The 27,642-nt window shown below is 32.0% G+C and overlaps 1 protein-coding gene and 1 pseudogene across 1 annotated transcript; both read right to left on the minus strand.

Moving 5' to 3' along the window:
* Positions 1-4,041: 4,041 nt before the first annotated feature.
* On the minus strand, positions 4,042-5,205 carry LOC129286140 (F-box/kelch-repeat protein At3g23880-like). Its single transcript, XM_054922156.1, has one exon. The coding sequence runs from the start codon at positions 5,203-5,205 to the stop codon at positions 4,042-4,044; it is 1,164 nt and encodes a 387-aa protein (XP_054778131.1).
* Positions 5,206-19,296: 14,091 nt separating this feature from the next.
* On the minus strand, positions 19,297-27,393 carry LOC129284942 (T-complex protein 1 subunit alpha-like; annotated as a pseudogene).
* Between the last annotated feature and the right edge of the window lie 249 nt (positions 27,394-27,642).

Consider the following 27,642-nt stretch of genomic DNA (forward strand, 5'->3'; position numbering starts at 1 on the left):
ATATTTTTTATTAATATTCTTCTTTTTTTTTATATGCCAAACAAAAGGACTACTAAAAAGATATCTCTACCACTCAAGTTTTACCTGTTTATAGTATTTAAATAGTTGTTGCATTATTTTATCAGCACAGAATGTATGGTGAAACATGTACAATTTGAAGAGCCAAGATCATGAGATAAGGATTAAAAATTTAAATGAAACTTAAACTTCTTTTTTTTATTTTTTTTCACAAACAACGTTTATGGATGAAAGTTAATTGATATTGAGTACTGTGAATCAATAAAATATGTAAAAAATAAAAAATAAATTAAATCTCATTGATAAAGAAAATTAAAAAGACATGGAAAAGTACAGCAAATGTAGAATGATAGTTGGATGGAGTTAATGCTAATGATGAGGGAAATTTAAAAATGAAACTGCTCTTGAATTAATGCTTTCATAAAAGTATATTGAAAATACATGAAAAATAAAAATAAATAAACTAAATCTCATTAATCAAGAAAAATGAAAGGCTTGTAAAAGTATAACGAATGAAGATGAATAGCCAGAAGGAGTTAATATTAGTAATCAAGGAAATTTAAAATTAAAATTACTCTTGAATCAATATTCTTATAAAAGTAGACTAAAAATATAAAAAAATAAAAAATAATAAATTAAATCTCATTAATGAATTAATAGAAATTTTTATATTAACATTAGCCTAAAATTTATTAATCAATGAGAGTCAATTTTTTTTATTAGTTAGATTAAAACTACAAGATTTGTATATATATTGATTGATGATGATGATTGATTGATATTGATATTGAGGATATGAGAAGTTTATTAATAAATAAATTGATGATTACAAGATAGTGAGAAGTTAGTTTACGCTGATGGAGAGAATAGAGTGTGTATTCATTATGGTCAGGATTGCGGAATGAAGTCCAATTAATTTGAGAAAGCTACCAGTTGAGCCAACACCACAACACAAGAAAGACAAAAATGACAACTACTTTTGCCCATATAAATCAAATAATCAATCTGTAATATATGAACCCTTTTATAGCACTGTCATATATATTACTTTCTTTATTTTAAATTATAAAATATTTTTTAAAAAAATTAGACGTTCATAATTATAAGATATTTTGATAAAAATAAAATTTTATTAATGATATTTTTTAATATTATCTTTCTCATACATTCCCTCTCTTTGATATTTTTTAATAAATGAAATATTAAAATGAATTGTATTTTTTAAAGTTTGTATTTTTATTTTAAAAAAGTGAGGTTATAAAGTATATTTAATAAACTTTATTAATGTGTGTAATTTTATTAAAAAATATCTTATAATTTAAAATGAAGGTAATACCATATAGGGTTAATAAGCATTTTGAATTTTGAAGTATTGCATGAAAAGAGCCTTAAACTCTGAATTCTTAAAATGTGCAAAATGAAACTTAAACTTTTAAATTTATAGCAAATTAAATCTCACCATTAACATCATTACTATTCACTCAGTGGAACTAGTCAAAATTCTGATGTAGCAATCCCTTATTAATATGTTATTTTTAATAAGCATCATAGACCCTAAATTGTTGCGCTTGTAGCATTCTGAATCCTAAAATTTGAAATTCAAAGCAAATTACATTCACATTTTATGTCTAGAACTCTGACTATTAGGTAGGCCAAATTAGCCTTAATGTAATCCACTTCGATGAATGTATTGTTGGTCATGACGTACGACCCATAATTTTGTGAAATGACAGTTTTTTTTTGTAATATTTTTCAAATGATTGGTATCTTATATTTTTCATATACTTCATAACTTTGATTTAGTCATATCTTAAATAATATTTATTTATTTAATAATAAAAATTTGAGATCCTGAGCTTGGCGCACAATTACTCTTCATTCTGACTTTGCTCATTGCGCTGCTTCAAGGACTCCAGCTTCCAAGTTGCTTTTGACAAAAAATAACAAATATTCAAAAATGCAATACAAGTTCAATGAAATATTAAGAATACAACAGTTTTTGCTTTCAACAAATATTATCAAGTTCAATTGGTAATAGCTGCTTTCCAAAAGTATTCTTGCATTTACCTTTTTTCATAAAATAAATTGAAACAAACAAGCCATAATCATTTTTACGTTTTTTAATCATAATCGCTTTTTGTAGAACCTATATATATTGGTATAACCTTCAATTCTTTGACAAAGCATAATATACATTTGATCGAAAAAAGACAAAGCATAATATACACCTAAAATACTTTAGGTAGTAGACATATAGATACATACCTACACACATACATATACATACATATATATAGATGCATATCACACAACAAAATTTCCGATAAATTAGTTAACATAATTTATGTAAATATAATTTTTAGTTTACTAAGATTATATTAAAAATATTTTATGAGATTACAAGAGATTGAATTAAAACATAAGATTTTAAAATAGAAAGGAGATGTTATTAAGATTACTGCTGCACACTTTGGCCTAATTTAAAGTCTGATTTCTTTCATAAAAAGAATTGGGTTAGATAACCCGTAATTCAGTTTGATTCAATTGTAACTCAAAGATTAATAAGACTGGAGTTGATCCATAAGATTAGGAGATTGGTCCTAATATCCAATACTCACTTAACTTTTTTCTTTTTTCTTTTATGAGAGATAACAATTTATTTCATCCTAATAAAATCAATTAAGATAATAAAAATACTTATAATCATAAAAAAATTCATAACAATCTTTAACAAAAACAACAAAAAATATTTTAGTTACAATCCACATGATTCAAGTTCATAATTTTAACAATAGCAACAATAATATTTAACAAATTTCAGCAACATGTCTAATATATATTATAACAATAATTTAGTAGTAAACTAAATCAAAATTATATTAAATAGAAGGGTGAAATATGAATGAAGAAAATGCTACATTCAAACTTCAAACTATTCAAATATATTAAAAATAATTAAAATTTTACTAAAATAATTTCATAGGATCGGATGTCTAAGAGCTTGGTCTCTAGTTCGGTCCAACCCGAGAAGTTAGTGTTATCCTTTTGGTCTCTTTAGTCTCTTGGACTAATTTTTTATTAGACCGGACAAGACCAAACTTGTTTGGATTAGACTGAATTGGACAAGACAATCAGACTTTTACACAACCTTAACTAAGACTAAACAAAAGGTCGTTGAAATATTTTAAATTAAAAATCTTAATGATATATCTATCTATCTCACAAAAGTAATGGAGAAAATAGCAATGAAGGATCATTAAAGGAAATTTATATTACTTAAAGATTAATTGTTATCAAAATCTAAATGTAAAAGAGATCGAATGAATTATTATTAATTTAGAATAAAATGTTGTTAAAATTGGAATAGATATTTGTTGATAAAAGACTAATGAATTATCAAGTGATCCTTGACTGATATAAATTTTCTCTAGTACTCTTTAATTGATATTTTTCCAAAATAATAAACTACAAGAATTTCTTTTTTTGAGTTAAAATTACACAAATGTTTTCTCTACTTTTACTTTTTTGGCCAAGAACTGCTTTAAAGAGAAATTGTACATAACAGAAAGAATATTATGTATTTTAATAACTCTTAGAAGACATATACATATACATTTATATATACATAATCTGTAATGAAAATTCGCATATATTTTCAAAATAAAAGCATGACTTCAATAAAAATTAGGAAAAAAATGGTTAAGAGAACAAAATAATTTGGCAAGTAAAAAGGAAAAAAAAATCTTAATCATCTGGAAATAAGAGAGCAATCAATCAACCATCCATTACATTCTCCAAACTTATCAAACCATAACTCAGAAGCATTCGAAGAAAACAAAAGAACACAAAAATGGAGAGAATTAGAACAAAACATGTAGCGTAATACAGAGTCCCCAAGCAGCCCCTTTGATATTTCAAAACAGACCTCTTCAATCTCTGTGTATTCAACTTGTTCAGAAGCCAATCAATAATCAACTTCTTGAAAACCCTGACAAATGATGATGACCCTTCCTTGCTGTTACTTTATTCATCTTCCAGATCAATCCCATTCCTATTTCCTCCATTATTAACAGAAACCAAGCTCTCTGCATAATTTAATAAAACATAGCAATAATCATCAGCAACTTGAGCTGAAGGAAGAAGAGCTCCCAAGCCACTTCTTACCGCATGAATCACATTACCAGATGCAATAAAAATCTCATCTTTCCACACACCCATGGGACGATCCATGGTTGAAGACAGTCTAACAGTTTTTACTTTAATCCACAAGTCAAAATCATTGTTTTTGTCATCATAAACCCAGAAATCTAAACAACGATCCATAGTTGCGGATTCTGAGAAAACTAGCACGCCAAGAGATTCTTTATATTCTGTGAGCTTCTTGGAAACTTCAAGGTTATCAGAATCTGGCACGCTCATCTTTCTGAGCACTTTGTTTTCTGCATCATAAGAAACAATGAATTCATTCCTGAATCTTTGGTATGCTGTCATGGCCACCCAAAACATTTTTCTTTTCACTGTCACTGAATTCTCAATCCACAGAAAATGTCCATTCACGGTAGCACCATGATGATTGGAATACTCAACTTCCTCCCAAAACCCAGAATTCAGTGAGTATCTTTCAATTCTTATGGCATGAGTTCCCACACAAGAGTAAACTCTTATAACCTCATAGTCCTCATCGCAAGTATTATAACCAAAACCCAGGAGGCAATATGGTGAGGCCTTATGAGGTAGCAGAGCATTGGAATATTCAGGAATTCGCCTGATTTGCCTCGTTGCTGGATTCCAAAGAAAAAGGCAAGAAGATGGATCATGTGAATAATGACAAACACACATCAGACCATTGCAAGAGCCCACTATCTTGAAACCCATATCAGAATCTGTAACTCTAGGGACATGAAATTCTCGTATCTTTTTACTTTGAATATCAAACAGAAACAATTCCAGGCCACTGCTTTTTTGGTTCCAGTGAAAGCGTTGAATAATGAGAAGAGGGTTCTTCTCTGAATGGTAATGGAGGTGATTTAACACGAAACTTGAACTTCTCAAAAGATTGGACCATGGCTTACACCCGGATCTGAGAAGGATTAAGGACTTCACAGGAAGCCTGATGAAGAGGCCTCTGATTGTTTCATTGATAGAGGCTAGAGGTTGAGGGGAGGGCATAGTGATGCTTCCGTTCATCATCAATTTGCCTTGAAAGTTGAAAGACCATTGAGTTATACCAGAAAGAAGAGGTTTCGATGTTGATATGTGCGTGTGTGTGTGTGACAGAGAGAAAGAAGTTGAAATTTGAATGGACGGATTTCTGGGGATAACCGAGGAGGCCATTTCTAAAAAAACAGCGCAGCCTTGGGAATCACAGTGAATGAATCTTACCTTACGAGAGCTTTTCACTTGGTATGACGCTTCCCCCAAATCTCCCTCTAGTTTTAACAATTTTAAATAATTCAGTTTAGGTTAAATTATACATATAAACCTATTTTTTACAGGGAGTTACACCTAAAGCCCCCATAGTGAAAAAATCGCGCTGAAGATTTGCTATATTCTGGATTATTTTTACAAGCCTAAATGACTTAAATGCAATTATGTTTTTTTTGGTGAAAAGATGTCTTTGTCCTTAATTACACAGATTATGTATGATAAGTAAACATTATGTTGTTCACATGTAAACCTTGTCATGCAAGGATGGATCTAGAACATAATTCATAGGATTAACATGAAAAATTCATGGAAGAAGGGGGCCAAAATTAATTTTTGTTCACTTTTTCCATATAAAAATAAAGAAAATTAATCAAAAATTTTATAATGTGGCCTGCTTGCCCCCCAAGATCCATCCTTGCTATCATGTTCTTTATAAATATTGTGTTCTACAAACATTTGGAAAACTTGCAAATTATTATTCAACTTAATCACACAAATTATATACAATAAATTGACATTGTATTATTTATATATAAACCTTGTCATGTTCTTTATGAATATTGTATTATACATATGCATGGAAAACTTGTGTCATACACATACCTAAAAAACTTACACAATTGAGGCAAATGTGTTTTTTTTTATGAAAAAATATATTTGTATTTGGAGCATTTGGACTTACAGAAATAATTCAAAATATATTGGACTTAAGTGCAATGTTTCCCATTTTGGGCTCTTAGGTACAATTCTTTTTTTAAAATAAAAAGTCAAACATAAGGTGAAAAACATTAAAAAAAAATGCAGCTTCTAGGTCAACAATGGTAAAGTATAGAAAAAAGTAAAATGAGGATTCCAAAGTTGACTGCATTTTCCCCCCAAAACCGAGTTGAAATAGATAAGCATTTAACGAATGTCTAGAAGAATTATGTCCTCTTCTTCGTGAGTTCAAAAGGGTTAGGTAACTCTTCTAACTTTTGAAACTTTATTATAAACTCTAACTCTAACATTTATGTAGATAACTCCCTTACGATTAGTTTGATTCACTAATTATCCGCACACAGTTTAAAATTTAGAAAGATTTTCTGTACAAGTTTTATGCATATAAAAAAAATAAAATTTAAGCCCCAATTTAGGAAAGCTCAAGAAAGCTTAATATTAAATTTTAAAAAGTTAAGGGAATTATTGGCACAGGATCCAGAGTTTAACTCCCTTACTTGTGTAATTTTATGCTTCCATTTTTATAAAAAGAAATAGAATATGTCAAATTGAAGTTGAAAAGTTTTTTTTAAAAAAAAAATTAAGTGTTGAAGGTATTACGAAATAAATGTGCATGTTAAGGAAGAATATTTTCTTAAAAAAATGTTAAATTTAGCGAATGCGATCTTGAAAATAAGAGATGTGTAGTGTATACTATAAGCATAATTATTACATCATGAACTTACCAAAAGGCCCCCCAAATTTGGACCTACATTAGTAAAAGGTCAGCAAGAGAGCCCAAACTAAATGTTGAGCACAAAATTTCGACTTAGCTAAATGTTTCATGCAAGGTTATTTAAGTTATTACTGTATTAACATATAATCATTCAAGGACCCATGGGACTTTATTGATAATTAAAAATTTCTTGGTACTTATCTTGAATTAATTTGATTATGTGGGACTTATCTGTCATTCTCCCAAATGTTTATCATAAGATTGATGCAATTATTAAATTAAAAAAATTATATATAGGAGGTAAATTATGGAGACAATAACTCGGTATTAGAAAGGATATATTTGGATTAAGTTTTATTTAGAAAGGATATATGTTTATCAAGAATGAAGTTACAAATATAGAAATAAGTAAGGAAAATTTTAACATAGAAAGAATTACACGGACTCTTTAGACGCTACAAACATCATTTATAGAGGTGAAAATACAGAGCATCCTTACTTTGAGATCATAGCTGAAATGCACGACCTCCTTTGTGCTCATACTGAATATAGTCTTCTTCATGTGTCTCGAGACGCCAATATTTGTGCGATGACTTAATAGCCAAAGAGGCCAATGATTGTCATGATGATTTCAAATACTCTTTTTAGACCGGGCGGTCAAATCAGTTGAATTGTCATTCTAAGAAGAAAATGATTTGGTTCAATTATTTGACTCATTTTGGCAATTAACTTAGGTTGATCCACTTTGATTTGGAACAAAACCCCAAGATGGTTGAATAGCTTTGACCTGATTTTTAATATATATATATATATATATATATAATATATATATTATTTTTTATTTAATTATTATGTTATCAGTAAAATCACTGGTTAACTGGTTCAACTATAAAACCTATGACCTAGTCATATTTTTAATTTATTGTTTGGTCCGGTTTTTAAAATACCACGCCAGACCTCCAGCACGGACCTTACTTATGATGATCCCATCCAGTGAAGAGACCAATAAGAATGAGGCTGCTTGAGAACGAAGACGCACCAAGGACAAGCATCCCAAACCTTCTCCTTCGTCCCCTTGCATACATCACAAAACTCATTACCAGTCCTCTGCTCAACTTCGCCTCATTATTTTTCATTTATCTAGGAGTCGTGATTTCTTTTCTTTTATTAAATTTATTTAAACTTAGATATGTTCATTTATTTTTCACATATATTAAATTATAATATAATTTAAATTTGTTGTTAATCTGCATGTATATGTATAATTATTATGTAAATATTAAATACTATATATATTATTTGTTAAATAAATTAAAAAAATTATATGCAATTTGTGTACTATGTATAAAACTCAGATCTTCTATAGTATTTTGCATATTTAAAATTGATTTTGAATTAAATCATCCAAACATCTTTAATTTTATTAAAATCAATTTCCAAAAAAAATTTAAAACATAATCATTTTTATCAAACAATGTTCGAGTGCACCCTGCATTTTTAAATGCAAACTGATGCATTCCATCCCTAAAAAAAGACACAACAGGACAAACAATACAAACAAGAGCAAGAAGGTCGTCCTTAATCAACCAAGTTTGCTATACATTGTTAAATTTGTATTCAGCCAATTCTTCTTCAGCAACTTGGTTTTCTCCATTTCCTACTTGATCTTCATCTTCATCTTCTTCATGTTGGCAGTCGCCGTGTAAAATTTGTTCTAAATTATACTCATAGACACTATCCTTAAGAGCAATTTTGACATAGTTGTTGGAACTCCTTAAGATTAAACGGAACCCTCTTGTAAAAATGAACAAGATGACAAAACAGTAAAATTAATAATTTAGAAGGAAAATTGAACTCAAGAAGCAAAACACAAGGGAGGAAGAGTGTTGCTCAAAAACTCACAAAGCTTGACTCTTGTGTCTAATGTGCACGCTCTGATATTTGTAGGCTTGAACTTGATAATGCTGTTGGAAGCATCATTACTAAGTAAATAAATCACCATCACTCCACCATTTTAATATATCATTCTACCATTTCAATATAATAATATATATATATATAATTTATGAAGCACGTTTCTAGATGTTGGAGTAAATCCATTTATAACCGTCAAAAGAAATAATGTGTATAGATAAAGCCACCGTTTGATTTTTTGAAACTCAACACAAGCATATCTATTAAATCATTAAAATCAATAATATGTGGTAAATAAGTGATAATGCCACCGTTTGAATATAATAATAAAACATTAAGTGTGGACATTGCGAATGAGTTAATTAACATATTAAAATGTGATAGTTAGAAGTTAAAGAGGGAGTAACGTTTTCTGTCAGGGAAATTAAGGGAAATAGATTTCTTATTTGAATTTAAATTTAAACTAAGGTAAATAAAGGCTTTTCTGAAAAAGCTCTTTTTAAATAAATATTTTTGAATTTCATCAAAAATATTTTCACAAAAAAGTGCTGAGACCTCTCCTTTTATGTGAGAGGTGGGGACTTATCTTTTGACACGCTCAGCTGGCAATTACAACACTTCGTTGCTTCCAACAGCTACCAAAGTCTCCACATGCTTGTACCCAAGATAGAAGAATTTTTCTAAAACTGGGACTGAAGGAAGACGCTATCTGTCCACTCGTCTCACCATGAATTACCTCACTAGATGCAACAAGAACCTCTTCTTTCCATATATCCACAAGACATTTAATATTTGAATTTGACTGGGATGGTTCTTGTCTTATTCCACATGTCATCCTCTCGGAGAAGCCACAACTCTAGGTTAGCATCTGTGCCTATCAGTAAACCTAGACTTCCCTGATATTCTATCAAATTCTTTAAAAGGGCAATGAAATTATCACAATAGGGTATACTCATTTGCCTAAGAACCCTAGTTTTTGTATCAAAACAAGCTGTGAAAGCAGAACCTAGAAAATAAACTTCAAGGGCCATCCCAAACATTTGGTTCTTCAATATCATAGCATTGCCCAGCCAGAAAAAATGTCCCGTGAGAGCGTGGTCAGGATGGTTGAGGTGCACTAGTTCTTCCCAGGTTTCCAGACTCAAGGAATACTTATCTACCTATACAGTAGGATTGTCATTGTTTTTAGGGTGTTGAGATTATGACTCGACTTTATAATCCTTTATGATTATTTTTATATATTATATTAGTGTAAATCTATCATATCTCTGTTTAATATTTTAAAAAATATTTATTATTATTCAAGATAACATTTTTAGCTGATGAGAAAATTTATATATAGCTTGTCTCTCTATCTCTCATAGCAAAAATAATTATTATAATTTTCATTTTTTATAGTGAAATCACTAGCTCATTGTTTATGGGTTTTTTGTCCCTCATATTAGGGATTTTCCCAATTAAATTTCATGTGTCATTTTTTTGTCATTTTTTTATAACTTCTTTATAATTTTCAATTGTTTTATCTTGTTTATTTTCGCTGATTATTTGAACACTTCCTAATAAGTGGTATTAGAGTCAAGTTTTGGCCAAAACCTATAAACCTATTATTGTTCACATGTTTAAAGCCAAAAATGGGATTAGTCCTGCTTCAACAGGGAATCATGTGTATCACATCATTTGAATCCTGAAAATTAAGTTTGCCTTACAAAACAGAGACTTGGTATTTGGGGCAACTTTAATATAGGGAGCTTGTGGACTCACACTTCAAGAGAAGATTATTAGGTTGTCTAAGTGTGTGTAGATATAAGACAATGTAAGAAATCTCACATTAGATAAAGTTGAACTTAATAATTAATATATAATAAAGAGGAAAAACCCATAAACTTAAGCCTTGAGATGTGCCCTTCCACTAATCTTACTCTTCTCTCATCTCCCTTTGTACTTGAGTGATCGCTTCCCATTCCTAAGTCCTCTAACACAAAGGTATAGACTCGAACAAGTTGGTAACCCCTGGATGCAAGGAAGGCAAGCAGGTAAGGCTCTACAAAATGGCAGCACATGGTCAATGTATTCTAGAATTCCCCTGAATTTCTTCTTCATCATTGGATTCCACAGAAAAAAAGCAAGAAGGTGGGTCATGGAAAATATGATGAACACATACCAGACCATGGCAAGAACTCACAATCGTCGAGCTCTTATCATCATCTTTGACTTTTATTGGAATAGGTAAATCTTGGATGGTTTTCTTTTGAAGGTCTAGCAAGAACTTTTCTCTACCGTATCTTGGTCGTTCTTTTCATTCAATAAGCAGCAATGGATTCTCCTGGGAATGGTATTGCATGTGATCGCTAATGAAATCCCAGGATGTGGTGGTCTGCGAGCTTTAAACCTCTCTGTAACTCTTCAAGAAGTCCACTCGACTTCTTATCAAAAACTCTCTCACCTGTTCATCAAATGGAGTTTTTGCAGCCATATTCATCTTCCTCGACTGACTGAATGATTAACATAAAAGAAATATGAAATTCAAATGTACAAAAGAGAAGAATTGCATGTTTTTATATGGCCACTTGGCGCGTCAAATTAATTTCGATTTAAGATCAAAATATATGAATTTTAAATCAAGCCACCGAGGTCCTTTAATTGTTTGAGTCCAAGAGAAAATTTATTAAAATATTCTTTTATTATACATCACTAAAACATTCTTATAAAAAATGTGTTGCAAACTTATAAAATTAGGATTTGGATTTGGTGCCTGTCTCTAATACTAGCACCGAGTACCTGTCCTATCTGACCAGTTGAAATTCATATCAACGATTCATATAAACTTACTCATTCATTAATCTCAAAGAAAATATAAATTTAAAATTATTAATCTAAATTTTAATGACTCAGATAGGATAAGTACTAAGTGCCTGAACTAAGGACAAGCACTGTTTAAGCACTGGATCCAAATCCATAAAATTTATTGAAGTTTTTGATACTAATGTTCCCCCTTTTATATGAAAAAGATGAAAACTTAACTTGTCAATTTTCTGCCACCTTTAATAATTTGATATTAACTGTTCTCCATTTTTATCAAACAATATTAATTTTTCCTTATTTGAAATTTCATGTAATAATTTGCAAATCATATTTTTTATAATAAATATTTTTTTATTTATCATTAAATTAAATGTCATTAAAGAACCTTTGATGTTAATTTGAAACTTTCGGATCTTTTATTCTTACAATGAAATTAATTATATTTGATAACCCTTAAATATATATATATATATATATATATAACAAAGTAAAAAGACACCATATTTAACATGTAAAACCCTCTAATATTGAGGGGAACAAACCATGGGATCAATTTTGAAAAATTCCACTGTATTAAAAGTCATTACAATGTTCTTAGGAGAACACATTAAATTTGAACTATAAGTATTTGATTATATACTGAAAAAGTCACTTGCTATACATAATTCACATGCTGCTTTTTATTAGTAGTGAAAATTGATGGTTCAGTACCCTAGGGTTTTTTCTCTTAAGGTTTGGTCGAAGCACGTCTTTGTTTTGGTTCTCTCTATGGTGGGAGCTTGTGAGGCAGTGGTACGGGGGTTTCAATGGTCCCCTCTTTGCATTCACTTGGTGAGTGGGAAATGGCAATAGGAGGTCGTTTAATTTGGTGAGGGTGAAGAATAGACTAACTTTTAGAGGAAGTTGAAGGAACTAATTGGGCGAGGGACGAGCTTCAAGGACTACAATGAGATTCGGGCATTGAGTCCTTATTCGGGCACTGAGGCTACAGATCTATTGAACTTGTGGAGTATCGTGCCACAAAGTGTTGACAACTACAAAACGATGGGGCTAAAAAAGCAGGGGAACATTAGCAATCTTTTGCATCTATTTATTGTGGCTCAATTGGATTCAAAAATTGGTGAGTTGGAGTATAAGATTGGAATGAGCATTGGGGAGGTGAAAATGCTGAAAGCGGCAAGGCTAGGTGAGGAGGAAGTAAAGCTTTGCAAGAATTTGGGATTTATGGAGTATACTGATGATGATATTATTCTGTCTAGCAAATTGAAGATGGCTGGGTCAATAGAGATGTTTGTGCTTTTTGATATTTGGTGGCTGGTCTCCAGCCACTAAGGAACTAAGGAAGGGGCTTCCCGGTAAATTCATTGATGTCTTTTTTGCCCCATTTTGTGCTTTTGATTTTGTCTTGGTGTCTTGTCATTTTTTATTTTTTGTGTTTCTAGTTGTCTCCCTTTCTTCCTTGCTCTCTGGATTATCGGTGATGCTTGGCTTTGATTTATCATGATCCCTTCAAGTCTGAGAGTTGTTATTGATCTTCATATGGTTCCTTTTCCTTCTATTGAAGAAGTTTTTAAAGCTTCTTGTTGTGTTGCAGCAACGATGACAAAGAGTTTGGGCTCAATCGAGCATTTTCTAGGACAACCACCCTCCATTGCCACTTTTGGATCATGGTAGATAAGAGTTCAATCATTACTTTTTCAGTCTGCATATCAATTGCTTCTCGTCTATGGCATCTTGATCGTTGGTTTTGTCTTTGTTTTTGGTTTAGTGGTCTTTTTAGTTTCTTTTATTAGGTTGTGTTTATTTCCATTGTGTCTGTTGTTTTAATTTCCTTCAATGAAATTCCCTTTCCGGCCAAAAAAAAAAGGAAAAGGAAAATCGAAATAATTTTTAAATCATTTCAATAATATAACTATTTTTCCTAAGTGGTGAAAATTGAAACAATTTTTAAATTATATCAAATGCGGACTAACTATTTGAAATTTTGAGTATTTTTTTAAAAAGAAGTAAGTTGAAAATGTGTTTAAATTTTGTTAAAATTATAAGACAATGCATTTTACAATATGATCAAAATTAATTTTTCATTAACATGATAAAAAAACATTAAAATTGTTATTCAAGTTAGATGGATGAAAATAAAATTTTTAAAATAAAGGGAGGATTGGATTAGAACTTTCGATATCGCAAGGGAGGCATGTGAAGGTTTTTTTTTACAATAGGGAAGATCACTATGATGGAAAGACAATACAAGAGAAATCAATGTGTTTTAATACTTCGGTGATGGATTATTACAATATGAAATTAATTTATATACGATATTTAAGCATTAAAAAATTACAAAATTATAAATTTTTTAGTCCTAATCGGATGCGGGGGTTAAACTTTGATTGATCTATAATATAGCTTTGAGCCAATGACTCAATTGGTTGAAACGTTCTAATGACATTTGCTACTTCTAATTAACATGTCATGAATTACCAAGCTAGGAGTGGCGTAGATGGTAATAGTTTGGCCCTCTAAAGCTCATTTCAAGATTTGATTTTTGAAGATGTGTATAAATAAACATCTCTTGGGAGATGACAAGTTGACAATCTCTCAAATGACGCTCCAATTTTTTGAAGGATTAGTCTCACAGCTACTAGCTATGAAGATACCTTGGATAACCAAAAAGATGCACATATTGGATAAATACTCTGGACCTTAGGTATGTGTTTGATCGAGAAGACATGTTCAAGAGGCTTCTGAAGCATAATTTTATGGTTGCATAACATACTGTTCGCTAAATTTCATAAAGTAGACTCCTTTATATAATAGCCTTTTATTTCATTTGCCAGCTAGTGATGACGAAATCTTCTTCCTATATATAAAATAAAACAATATATCTTCCTTTGGCACCCAAACCAGTTAATGAGAATTTAGATTGTAAAAGCTTCGATGTTTTCCATAATAACAACATCCCAACAATATAATTCGTCCATGGAGTATTAATTAGCATAAAATATTCAATTTGCAATGCTTCCTTTAACAATATATATAAACAAAGTAAATACATAAGAAATATTGACATAAGCATTGGAAATCCCTAAAAAAATTTATACAAGCAATATTTCTTTGCTTTTTGACATTGGTGACAGAAGTTAGTAAAATCAGTGTCAACTTTGATGTAGCTAGAAAGCTTATTCCGCTTGATAAAGCTATATATAGGTGATCAGTTGTCAACCCTTGGTTGCTTTATGAAAAAGCATTGATATTTCATTCATGGAGGTTAACTTTATGATGAACTTACATGTAAAGGTGATAATAATAGTTGTTATTCTGTAAAGAAATGCTATTATCTGATATCAGAGGAAGGGCTACATAGTACTGCTATAATTCTCAAGTATACATTGAGTTATGGAAGGTTTTAAGGAATTTGAAATTCTATGTGAAGGTATTTTTATGTGGCAGAAGGATTCTTTGCCTGATAGATTAAGCATCTTGTTGCAATAGATGTGTAAAAGATGATCAAACACAAGTAATTGTGGACGAATAATGGAAGTAGTACTCAATCAATAAACTTGGAAAATAGGTGTGAGGTAAAAAATATGTAGCACTCGCATTATGTCTATTACTATCAGTAAAAGGACAAATATGTTGGAATGGCTTAACTATTAACACTATCTTGTGCCAACAGCATCTGTTAACATTTATATAGTTCATCTTTATATATTATACCACCAAACCCAAACCTGCTCTTGATCTAGAAATTCAAAAGTAACATTATGATATCATTTCTACCAAATACGCTTAAACAAAATAACTAAAATTTAGGGTCACTGATCTTCAACATGGATATTGCCAATTGATACAAGGCTTTCCACATGATTAAACATTCTATTGAAGTTGCTGTATTTATTGATATCAAACCACTCAAGTTCACTAGTAGTGTCATTTGAGAGGCATAGATCACAACTTTTGTTTCATCATTCTCATCATTAAACTTCAATCTAGCTTCGCAGACAATTTCATTCTCATCGTTACCGAGCCCCTAAACGGGCTGCCAGCGGTGTACTTGTTAGTCAGCCTTCTCCATCACCCACAACTCAATGCAATCATATTTACAATCTTCACTTTCTTAAGTCCATTTGTTACATAGAATAGCAAGCTTTTTGTCATACAAAGTAAGCGTTTTCGTTGCACCGTATAATCCATAACATGCGGCAGTACGTCAATATAAACACCTCATTTGCTTTGTCCAATGAAACTATCGAATCATAATCATTGAGTTCTTTTTCTTCCCCATTGAACCAATACCAAAACACACAGCCCGTTAGCTTCATAACAAAATCCTTACATTGGTTGTAAGATTTGATCCCTCGATTTTGTTTTGCTTAATCTATGTGTATGTATATATGCTGAAACCTTCAAAACACAAAAATATAGAGTATATAAAGTATGGTCTGGTTGATAAAAATTTTACTCATAACTTATAAGGTTATGGATCAAATCTCATTATCAATATAAGGACCTTATTAATGAGTAATAAGCACTCTTTAAACTTAGAGGTATGCGTTGATCTTGGTGAGCCTTTAGTATCGAATTCACCTAATCATATATCAACACAAAACATAGCAGGTAGAAGAAGATGAATAACACGGGTAGAATTTAAAATTAACCTCATGGATTGCATAATGAAGTCAATATGCAGTATTATTGTCTAACTACCTAATATATATCAATATGTCTAAAACTTTTACTAAATAGAATGCTTAGCATGTGTTCACTTTCACATTAAAAATAATTAAAAAGGGAGAAGCCCCTTGGAAAAATAATAAGGATAATAGTAGCAAAGTGGGAAGAAGTCTACTAATTCTCACAACTCAAGCAATCTGTTTACTCACAGGCTCCTCAATCACCCACAATTTAACGACGCCATATCTTTTGATACCAATATATCCCTAAACTCTTTCCAGAAACATTGGGAACTTTGAAGTTTTATTAAAATAAATTTTAATAAATATTATTAAAATATTAAATATTTTAACATTTAATAATTTAAATATTATTATTTATAAATATTCATTCAAAATTTATAAATAATTTTTTAAATATTAAAAGTCAAACTAATTTGACAAAAATTTATAGATGACTTGTAAATTGTGTATGAAAATTTATAAATAATAATAATATTTACAAATAAATTCATGAGCCATGTAACATTCTAGTTTTAATAAGAATTTAATTATCAGAATTATGTATTTTAATTGAGAAAATTAAATGACTGACATTGATAAATTGAAACTTGATTGAGTAAATAGATCAAGTTTGAGGATAATTAAGGTTTATTGATGGTTTAAACACTTAATTATGTGTCAAAATGGGCCTAAGGACAAATATAAAGCTTGTATAGGGTCCAAACATAGGCATTGGACTGGACTAGGCCCAATATGCTAGGCTAAATGAAACTTGGTTTTTTTGTATCATACGCCATAATGTATGGTGCATATGCCATGATGCACATTACAATAACTAGTTTAAAATATCTGTCATCATGATAGACACAAACGAAGGAGATCTAGGGTGTTTTTAGTTGATTGTTGACCAGCTCTATTAAGGTTTGAGGTTTTCAACTCTAAGATATGTATTTAAGGCTCCAAATCATTAAAGTAACCTTGTTTAATCCTTCCTCTACCCTCTAACCTGTAAGGCAACAATGATAAAGTACAGGAAAAAAAAAAGTAAAATGAGGATTTCAATGTTGTCTACATTTTTCCACCGAAACTGACTTGGAAGAGACAAGCATTTGACGAATGTCTAGAAGAATTACGTGGTCTTCCTCAGGAGTTTAGAATTGCAAGAAATTTGCATGGTGCATGTAAATCTTCAATGGACCAAGCATCAGTCGTCTCGAGACAAATTAATTGCCATAGCACATTACCCATTGCAATACGCTGCCAAGACAAGCAGACAGAAATTGGCTCCAAGGAGAGATGGAGGATCGTGTAATGTCAAGGCATTGCGGCTCTTCTTTTCTGATAGAGGTCAATTTGGCTGTGGGTCGGTTTAACTCACATTCTATGGGGTTGTAATTATGTTAACCCGCAGCAGCGAGTTCGCAGGTTGACAGGTTAACCATCCTGTAAAAATATATATTTTTTATAATTTTTAAATTTTGAAATTATAATTTTTTTAATTATTTTTTTGCTATAAAAAATCCATATATTCTCCTTAAGAATTAACTATCCTAATAATAATAAAAGTTCTTCTAATTAAGACATACTTATATTACCACTTAAATATAAACTAATTTAATTGTGTGATCCTTTCATTTTATAATCTTTTATTTGACTTATCAGTATTATAGAGATATGAATGAATAGAAATGTTCTATTTATCCCCTTTTTTCTTTATACTATTTTGACATTTTTGTTATAAAATTGATACTCCAGTTTAAAATATCAATTCTTTTTTTTTTTTAAATGTCATGGTGATTTATATTGTAACTACTACATTAGTATTCATAACACATTCAATTCATACCACCCAAACATTATGATCTTTATATCTATTTTTTCTCCTTTTATGTTCAAATTAAGATGATAATATAATATATATTTAGCACTTCATAAATATGTTTATTTTCTTAAATAAAAATGAAAACGAGACTTTTTTTATTTGCTAGCTTGGTTAACATTATTTTGCAAACAAAATAATCTGCTTATGAATAAAGTAAAGTATAATAAAATATTTTATTCAAACTTGTCTCAATCACATTTAGATTACATTATATTACCACTTAAATATATGAGTGATGTGTTCTTATCATTTGCTACCATAATTTGAACTTGAATTAAATTAATGTACAAGTGTCAAATACTTAGACTGCAATTTCATACATGCTTGCTCTAATGCTTTATTTTAAACTCAATCTCAATTATTTATTGTTTATTTATTTTTTTTAAATATAAGCAGGCTAGCCCGCCAACTTTTTAAGTGCCCACAATGAGTTCGAGTTATGCAATACAAGTCAAAACCACCTCACATTAAATTGAACACATTTTCTCTAATCTAACTTGCAATTATTTTGCTAGCTAAGCTCAACCTATATTATTAATTCTACTCGCAAATAAAGCTCAACTGGTATATCATATATAACCCTTTTCAACTTTACATCAGGTATAGATAACTTTTCTAACTTCTAAAACTTTACAATAAGCCCTAACTCTTACATTTATTCAGATAACTCCCTTAAGATTTGTTCCATTCACTACTCATCCGCACACAGCTTAAAATTTGGAAAGATTTTCTGCGCAAGTTTCATGCATACAAAAAAAAATGAATGAACAAAATTAAGAAAGCTCAAGAAAGTTCAATATTAAATGTTAAGAAGTTAAAAGGGAATTGGAGGTTGTGAAATTTTAGCCTTCTATTTATTAAAAACAAATAGAATATGCCCAATTGAAAGTTGAAAATGTTTTTCAAAAAAATGTTGAAGATATTACCAAAAAAAAAAGCGCATGGTAAGGCAGAATATTACAGGAAAAAAATGTTACATCTAGCGAGTTAGCGAATGGGATCTTGAAAATAAAAGAGATACGCATGCTATAAGTATAAATTCTTACACCATAATTTACCAAAGACCCCCCCAGCCAAGACCCCCACAATTGAAGAAAAAAACAGAAAATTGAAAGGCAGTACCAAACTTTAACAAGCTAACCGCATCCTTGAACAACAAAACAAGCTTGGCCTAAAATTACAAATTCATTGACTTCAATACAAAAAGGGCAAACTCGTCCAGCCACAATACGCAACCTGATCAGAAGCTACAACTAGTATAATGAAAAATTATAACAAAATGCTTAAAATATGAAGATCCAGACAGAAATAAATCAACGTCACTTGAAACAAAATTGAACACATTTTCCCTTCAAAGCCATGGAAGGCATTACAGCTTAGAATGCAGATGAGATGACGATAACCACCTTCAAATGCACACCATTGTATCCCTCCTTTTTCTTTCTGTTTTTGAGGGAAAAGGCCCAAAAGGTTTTCACACGTTGAGGCACACACTACTCTTCATTTTGACTTTCGTCCTTGACAAGTTTGATCATATCGTCAATTCGAAGAATTGTAATGGCTGCTTCAGTTGCAAACTGGAAACGAAGTAAGGTTTTTCTCAGTTGACTGTAAAAGGGAGCTGTTTCGCCAAATCGAAAGGCCAGTCAAAAATAATCTGTACCAAAATGTTTACCTGAAGTATTTTTACTTTGCTCATTGCAGGTTCAATGACTCCAGCTTCCAAGTTGTTTCTGATTGTTCCCTTTGAAAGGTCCAATCCCATGCTGAAAAAACATTAAAAACCGTCAGAGAAACCAAATAAACATGTCTACCACAAAGAAAGGGAATGACGATAGCATCCCAGTCCCCTCCGCTTCTCTCTCCCACGCACAAATGACAAGCAAGCTAGTCCAGCGTCATTTCCCAGTTCCTAAAGAAATTCTTAAGACGCTTCAAGGAACCCACTAAAACAGAGCCAAATGAATGTCAAGTGGAGGAGTAACTGAGTCACCAACACGCCATTTTAAGAGTCACTCCACTTCCTAATAACCCATTCAATAATCCTTTTCTATCAAATGCTTATTGAAAATGGAATGGTTAAGCGGTTAAATCTCAAACCAGAACTAAAATGCATTGGAAGAAATAATGATCGTGACACAGGTATATACACAAAAACAAAGCTTCACATCAGCTTGTTAAATAAATACCTAGATAAATGTTTCTTATCAGCTTTTGTTTGTGCTGTATGATGGTAAGCTCGTAGTTTTGCAACCAACTCGGTGGCATCCTTGGCAGCATTGACAGCAAGGACCTGCAAAGTAGTTGCAAATGTATCTTTAGAGTTCCTAACATGGTAGGTAACAAGAAAATATAACTAAACAGATACTTAGCATAAAAGAATTGCCATATTGTGCAGAATCTACAAAAAATTTGGTAAATCATAGGGATAATGATGTTGAAGAGTACAATTTGGTAAATCATCCAACAATTTTAGAATAGCAAGCACATGTCCTGAGTACGAGTTTTATCAGCTTAGCTCGTACCAACCTTGGGAATGATTAACAAAGATTCTGCAAACTCTGCAATAGCCAACTGCTCCCGAGATCCTAAAGTTGTAGCAAGATACTCCAGATATACTGATAATGCAGACTCAACAGCACCACCACCAGCTACAACCTGCATTGTGAGTTGTGAAAAATTCAGTGCATAAAGTTAATATACAACTGCAAAATACACGAGTCATTCTTTAGCACTCCATACAAGTTTAGCAGCACTAGAGTGTAAATTCTATGAAGATACCCAAACAATATTCGATCCTTTAGGCATTGCTTATAAAGCCTAAGCATGAAGCAAGACAAGTTATGATGCACGTAAAAAGGAGAAATGAGAGAAAATAAACTTAAAACTTCATTAAATTTTAACCAAGACACTGGATACATCTCTTCTAATATTATTTATACTGCTCAAACCATACCTCCTCATCTAATCCCTCAGTTACCCCTCCTAATTCAAAATTCACTAAGCCCTCACATATCAAGTCACCTAAATTTCAAAAGCCATAAACCATGTTCCGTCGAACTTGCCATAATCATATCAAGTGCTAAATATATCAAGATCCTGCGCCACTGCCACCTTCCTATATCATACTGTTAATACATCAAAGAACCATTGCCCAAAAAATAAACCATTGTGCTGTCTTCAAGTTATCTAATTGAATCCTGATTCCCTTGGTATCCTATAATAGCTGGCTTCCACCGCAGGATTTTGTTCCACCATTCCGCTCCTCAAGCCACAATTCCATCATTGAAGATGACTCAGGTCTAAGGAACAACAACAAATAAAACTAAATTATCATACCATTTGGCTTCATGCATACATTGCGGTAATTATTCTATTATGTTGATTAATTAAACCATTTCCCTCAGTAGTATTATTATATTCAGAGTTCAGACAACAGTATTGATAAGTGTGTCGGCACCTCAAATTTGGACCTATATTAATAAAATGGATCAACTAGAGATCCCAAAGTAAATGTTGAGCACAAAATTTCAACCCCAGAAGACATTATACTAAAGACATTTCAACAAAAAATATAAAAATTTAAACTAAAATGAACACAAGGAACTTCAAAATAGGATAAAAAGCTAAAGTTGCAGAAGGTTACCGTATTTGATTCAAGAGTTCTCTTGACAATCGATAAAGCATCATGCAGAGCTCTATCCATTTCATCAAGCATATAGTCATTTGCACCTCTGAGGATCAAAGAGACCTGCAGAATAATAAAGAGACGGCAATGCAATGTGTGATGGACTATAAGAATTAGCACTTTCGAGAAAACCTACTATAGAAGGAAAACTATTTTACATTTATGCTTTTTATTTTATTCCATTTCAGTTTTATGTTTTATAATATTTTAAGATTCCTTTAGAGTGGACGAAGGGGCTAGCTATAGGCCTCTATAAATAGCCCATATGCAACTTACATGAGGATGGCCTTTTAGAAATTGAATTTTGATGTGGTTTACACCAGCGAAATAAAAATAAAAAATATATATCACCACATTCCTTTTAAATTGATATCTTCAGATTGCAAAATTTCAGGTGATCCAGCAAGTCAAGGGTTTTGGTACCAATGGTAGCAGACTTAGACCTATACGCTACCATGATCCCAAATTTTGCTTAATTTGCATGGGTGATTAAAAATGGGTCAAGCACATTTCACTGTCAAATTTGAGCCCAGCCACTCACAGCACTAGTAGTCTTGGTCCCTTTTATCATAATTACAGCATCATCAGCAATACGCTCCTCTACAACCTCATCTGCAAATCCAAGAAGCGATGGTTCAAATGTTTCCTCCCCTTCCATATCAGCAAATGTTGAGACCTGCATCCATCAGATACAGTAGACAAGGCAAGAATTAAAATTCATTGAGAATTTAGTATGACAAACAACGTCAGCTATTACATGACTAGAAGAAACAACACGTAACAAGCCAGGGTGAAAGCTCAACATGAAATATCAAAATCAAGATATTAGCCCAATTGACAGCCAAGAAAACAAAGAGGACAAGAGAGCTTTTTTGTTATCTAACTTGAGATAAAAATAAATCTGTACAGCCCAAATAGTGCACATAGTTTTGTGGAAATAGGCTGCCATTATGTTAGATTAATTTAGCAGAGTTACAAGATAGGAATGGATGCTCAAGAAGGTAAGCTACATGGACAGGAAATGACGTGCTTCCCAAGATGAAAGCAAATATTTCAGCTTACTACTGACCAATGCAACCCTTCTTGTGCACAATATTAAAGGAAAAGAAAAGGACTTACCAAGTAGCACCAGTTGCCTTCGCAACATGGCGCATATCCTCTTTCCTCACTCGTCTTACAGCAATTGCCCCAGCCTCAACAAAGTACTGAAAAAAATTGAACATTAAAATACAATAAGTACTTACACAATATGCTTCTTCAAATCAGACATAGAACATGGAATTTAAAAAAAAAACACAACAAAAATCCTTCAATTTGACCCAAGATCAATAGTAAAACAATTTGAATTTAAATCTACATAAAATTTCCCATCCCCAATCAAAGAACTAAGCAAACATACAACAAAGCAAAACTACTAATCACAGCATCTAAATGAAAGTAAAGTGAACTCATAATCCTAATGGAAGCAATAAAAGATGCATAATTAACTATCTCCCAGAATTTTGATTGAGAAAATGAAGATGCAAATCTGTGGAAAGATGAGAAAAGCTTGTTTCATCTTGCAAATGCATGGACGAAAGAGTCTATTGTCAAATACATCTGTTATAGGAGAACATTCAAAATACTTCACGCTACACATGTATAGAGATCCTAGTTTTTGATGGCCTAAAAAAGATCATAAGCTTCATGAACAAAAGACAATACAAAATAACTAGGCACTTGTCCTGTTTGAATCTCCTCTCCAATGAGAGATCACCTTAAGAGAAACCTACCTTGAGGGCCATGTCATCAATTCCTTTAGTAGTCAAAACAACATTTGCTCCTGCTTTCAGTAATTTTTCAATTCGTTCTTTAGTCATATCAGCCTCTCTGTAAGCAAAACAATCAAACACACTTTTGGAACATATCGCAGCAATAATATACTATTTTATGTTTCAAGATGGAAGAAGGAAGAATTTTCTTAAGTGCTAAATAAATTTCCAACATGATATGATATAAATCGTGGTACTAAACAATTTTATAAACCATAATATTCCCTTTTACTGCATATATGCAATTTTCTCAAAGATACAAAATATATATTATTGATGAAGAAAAGGGTACAAGAGGACAACTGTTACACCAAGAACAAAATGGTGAACAAACACATTTTCAACAAGCACAGCACAACTCCCCTTATATCCGTACCAATAGGGCATGGCATTGTTTAACAAGAAATAGTTCTACTTCTAATTCTTATTTTAATAAAAAGCATAATCAATTGAAAAGTTTGTGAAAATATGCACGTTCAAGCATCTTGGAAATGCCTAATGCCCAATATCATGTTCATACCAAACTGAAAACACTACCTTTTATATTTGGGTAATAATTTAAACAAAATTCATCCTGGAAGATGCATATATGGCATCAATTTATTACATACCTTTGACGAATTTTCTCAAGCTCCCTGGGATCAGAGACTACAACTTGGACACCCAACTGCATCTTTGTCTTCTGAAGATTAAAATCAAGACAAGCAATTTTTGCAGGGGCAACTCTAAGAGGCATTCCTTGGGCTGCACGACCAGTATTTAGAGCATACCCATTCATTAGATAGCTATCTCTGGCACTTTTTCCATGAGCTTTCAATATATTGATTCCCTGGAAATTTAAAAAAAAAAATCATATTTGAACCAAGCTTAAGCATAATATCAAGAAAAAATTTAAGCAAGATTGAACTATATATTACCATTTAAAAAGCTCGAGACTAATATTGATGACCAGATGACATATTACCAAATTCAACTTTTTTTTAGCACGGAAAAGAGATTCACAGGAGAATATCATCAAGTTCATCAAATTACCAACCTTGATTGGGTATTTAACTTCACCACGGGCATTGGTCATCTTTACTGCTTGTACTGCATCTACAACCTGAATATTGTACAAAAAATTCAAATTTAAATTGATCATTCAAATGATGACTAGCTCAGAAACAACAGCTAGTTTCCCGCACAGACAAACTAATGACTAAGGAACAATTACTCAAAATGAACTGATAATGCTCCAACAAAAGACAAATTTAAAGTAAGTCTTAGCGTAGAATGCAGCAAGCAGAAATCACAACATTCTTATTCTTATTCTAAACTTCAGTGAAGCTTACAGTTTGCCAAACAGTTTCAATATTGCTTTTGTCTCCTACCTCTTTTTCTTCCTTTAAATTGATTAATTGTATTGTCCTGCCATTAGCATACTCTGGATATGATTTTAAATTCATTAATTCTAGAGGCATAGACACAGCACTGATACTGGAAATTATGTTTGTGGTCAAGGATTATTATATCACCTCAGGTTGTGAAACATAGAATATAACAACAACAACACAAACAACCAATTTCACAAACAAATCAATAAACCTCAAATATCCAGCAGAGGCCTCCAACAGTTTGCAATTCGTTTGACTAAGCCTGATTACATGATTATGCAGAATAAAAAAATAATCATAAAGTACTTGACCATACAGTCAGCAAAGTTACACATGCAATCCAGGTTGAGAGTCAAGGCATAAATGAACTATCAGAACAGCATACAGAAAATTAATATTAGTCATTGCATTGCTTAAAACGTTTCAAATCAAAGATGATTTCTGTGGCAAAAGGGGAACCATTGCCCTCTAAGGAAAGCATAAAACATTGGCTCTTTACTGTTAATCCAAGCAAGACAGAAATGTAAACAGAAATGCTTAAAAAGCTTTGTCTGAACATACCAAGTCGGCAAAGAAATCACTATCACCAGCTATCAACTTTGAGGACATGCTGGTCTTGGCACAGTTAATCAGCGAATCCTTTCCAAGTTTCTCCACCTGCAATGGCAAAAGAACAATCAGATTAATTAAGAATTTAAGATATAAGATAAATAACCGCCAACAAATGCATCAATTTCACACAAAATCATGGCTAATTGATCAGAGCTAACCGTTGTTTCACAGAATATAAGATAAGGAGCCAGAGGAGATGACCGAGAGAAAAGGAGTAGAAGAAAATAAAATATGCTCCAATAATTCATAGCAACACTGCATCAACTCAATAAAGCTAAAACAGAAATCTTACCTTGACAGACAGCTTCTCTTCCACATATTTGCAAGCTTCTCGCATCGCAAGCTATCCAAAATCCAGGACAATTAACAAAGAGAAGCGATAAGTTTTGCGTGTCTTGCTTAAAAGGCAATATATGCATGAACTATAAGAAAGCAGAACAATAGGAACAAAGATGCTTACTCGGTATCCACTGATAATTGAAGTTGGATGAATCTTATTTCTCACTAGATCATTTGCTCTCTGCACAAAAAAATAGAAAATGCCCGATGACATCCTACACTATAATACCCTACAAAATACATATGAACAGCTAGGAAATTGAGGTTTGAACTTACTTTTAGCAACTCTGCAGCTACAATGACCACAGAAGTTGTGCCATCTCCTACTTCTTTATCCTGAAGTTCAGCCAATTCCACCAACACCTGAAAGCCCATGAATGAATGTCAAAGTGAAGCTAATGTATGACAAATCACAAAATCAAAATATGATCATCACTTCACCTTGGCTGCAGGGTGCTCTACTTCCAACATTCTAAGTATAGTGGCACCATCATTAGTAATGGTCACATCACCAATGTCATCAACGAGCATCTAAAATAAACAACCAACAAAAGTCATTCATTCGTAAAATCGCATAATACATAATTCATGATCGTTGTCAACATCCAGAACAAAGGAGCAAGAGTTACAACAAAGCCACGGCAGTGTATAATACTTCAACTAAACCCAGAAAGACTCGTAAGAACAAAGAAAAAAGGATGCGAACCAGATTACATGAACGAACAAAAAAAAATGTGTATTATTATTTGTATCCAACAAAAGAGGCAAAGAAAATCAAGTAAAAGATAAGACAGAATCGTACCTTGTCGAGGCCAACAGGACCCAATGAAGATTTCACAATGTTCGCAACTGCTTGGCAAGCCACCACTGTAACGCAAAGTTCAAAGCGCATTTACGCAAATTAGACCCCCAATGTGCAAGTGTGTTAGAATTGTGACTTGATATCAATTAAGGAATGATGCATTAAAGCAGCAACATTTTTCAAGTAGACATATGAAATGGAAAAAAGAAGCTTCTTTTATAAAATGGAAGTTGGGAGGAAGGTACCATTCTGGGTCCGAACGTCCTGTCCAGATTGGCGCTCCCCGGAAATATCAAGGGTTTGTGCAGCAACTGCCATTTATGATTTCTACAGGGGGAGAGAGAAGAAGCCTTACATAAAACTCGAAAGTGAAGAAGCAAGCAGCGATTGCAAGCATGCTGATTTCGTTCTAATTCATCAATAAACAACGTAAAAGAAAGAGATCCAGAAAAGACATAAACCTGTAATGCAATAGAGAAATGAGTGGGACAAGAACCAGAAAATTCAGAGGGAGTGATCGGGGGAGCAGAACACAGGGGTCTAGGGTTTCTCTACACTATTTGCTTCAGTCTCAGTCTCCCGGACCTTCAAGAAGGGTTTAGGCACTCAATTTAGGTTCTTGTTACCATTTTTTTTTTCTTTTTTTTTTCTTTTCTTTTTTTTTTTTTTTAGCTAAGACAAAAGTTAAGCTGAGTTGCTGCCGAGGTTTTCCGGTACTGCCTTTGACATTATTCGGATGAATTTGTTTTGCTTAACTTTCATTATTACTGTTTTTTAATAATTTCATTGTTACTGTTAACCCGTTGAAAAACAGAGGGGTTATCCAAATCCAAACTTTTTAAAATAAATAAAATTAGATAAAAGGTTAT

This window comes from Prosopis cineraria, unplaced genomic scaffold (genome assembly GCF_029017545.1).
Source record: "Prosopis cineraria cultivar Desert tree isolate PC_DT_omini unplaced genomic scaffold, ASM2901754v1 PC11, whole genome shotgun sequence".
Lineage (NCBI taxonomy): Eukaryota > Viridiplantae > Streptophyta > Magnoliopsida > Fabales > Fabaceae > Prosopis > Prosopis cineraria.

Coding starts and splice junctions, on each gene's coding strand:
- LOC129286140 (XM_054922156.1), bottom strand. CDS start 5,205: ATGAACGGAAGCATCACTATGCCCTCCCCTCAACCTCTAGCCTCTATC.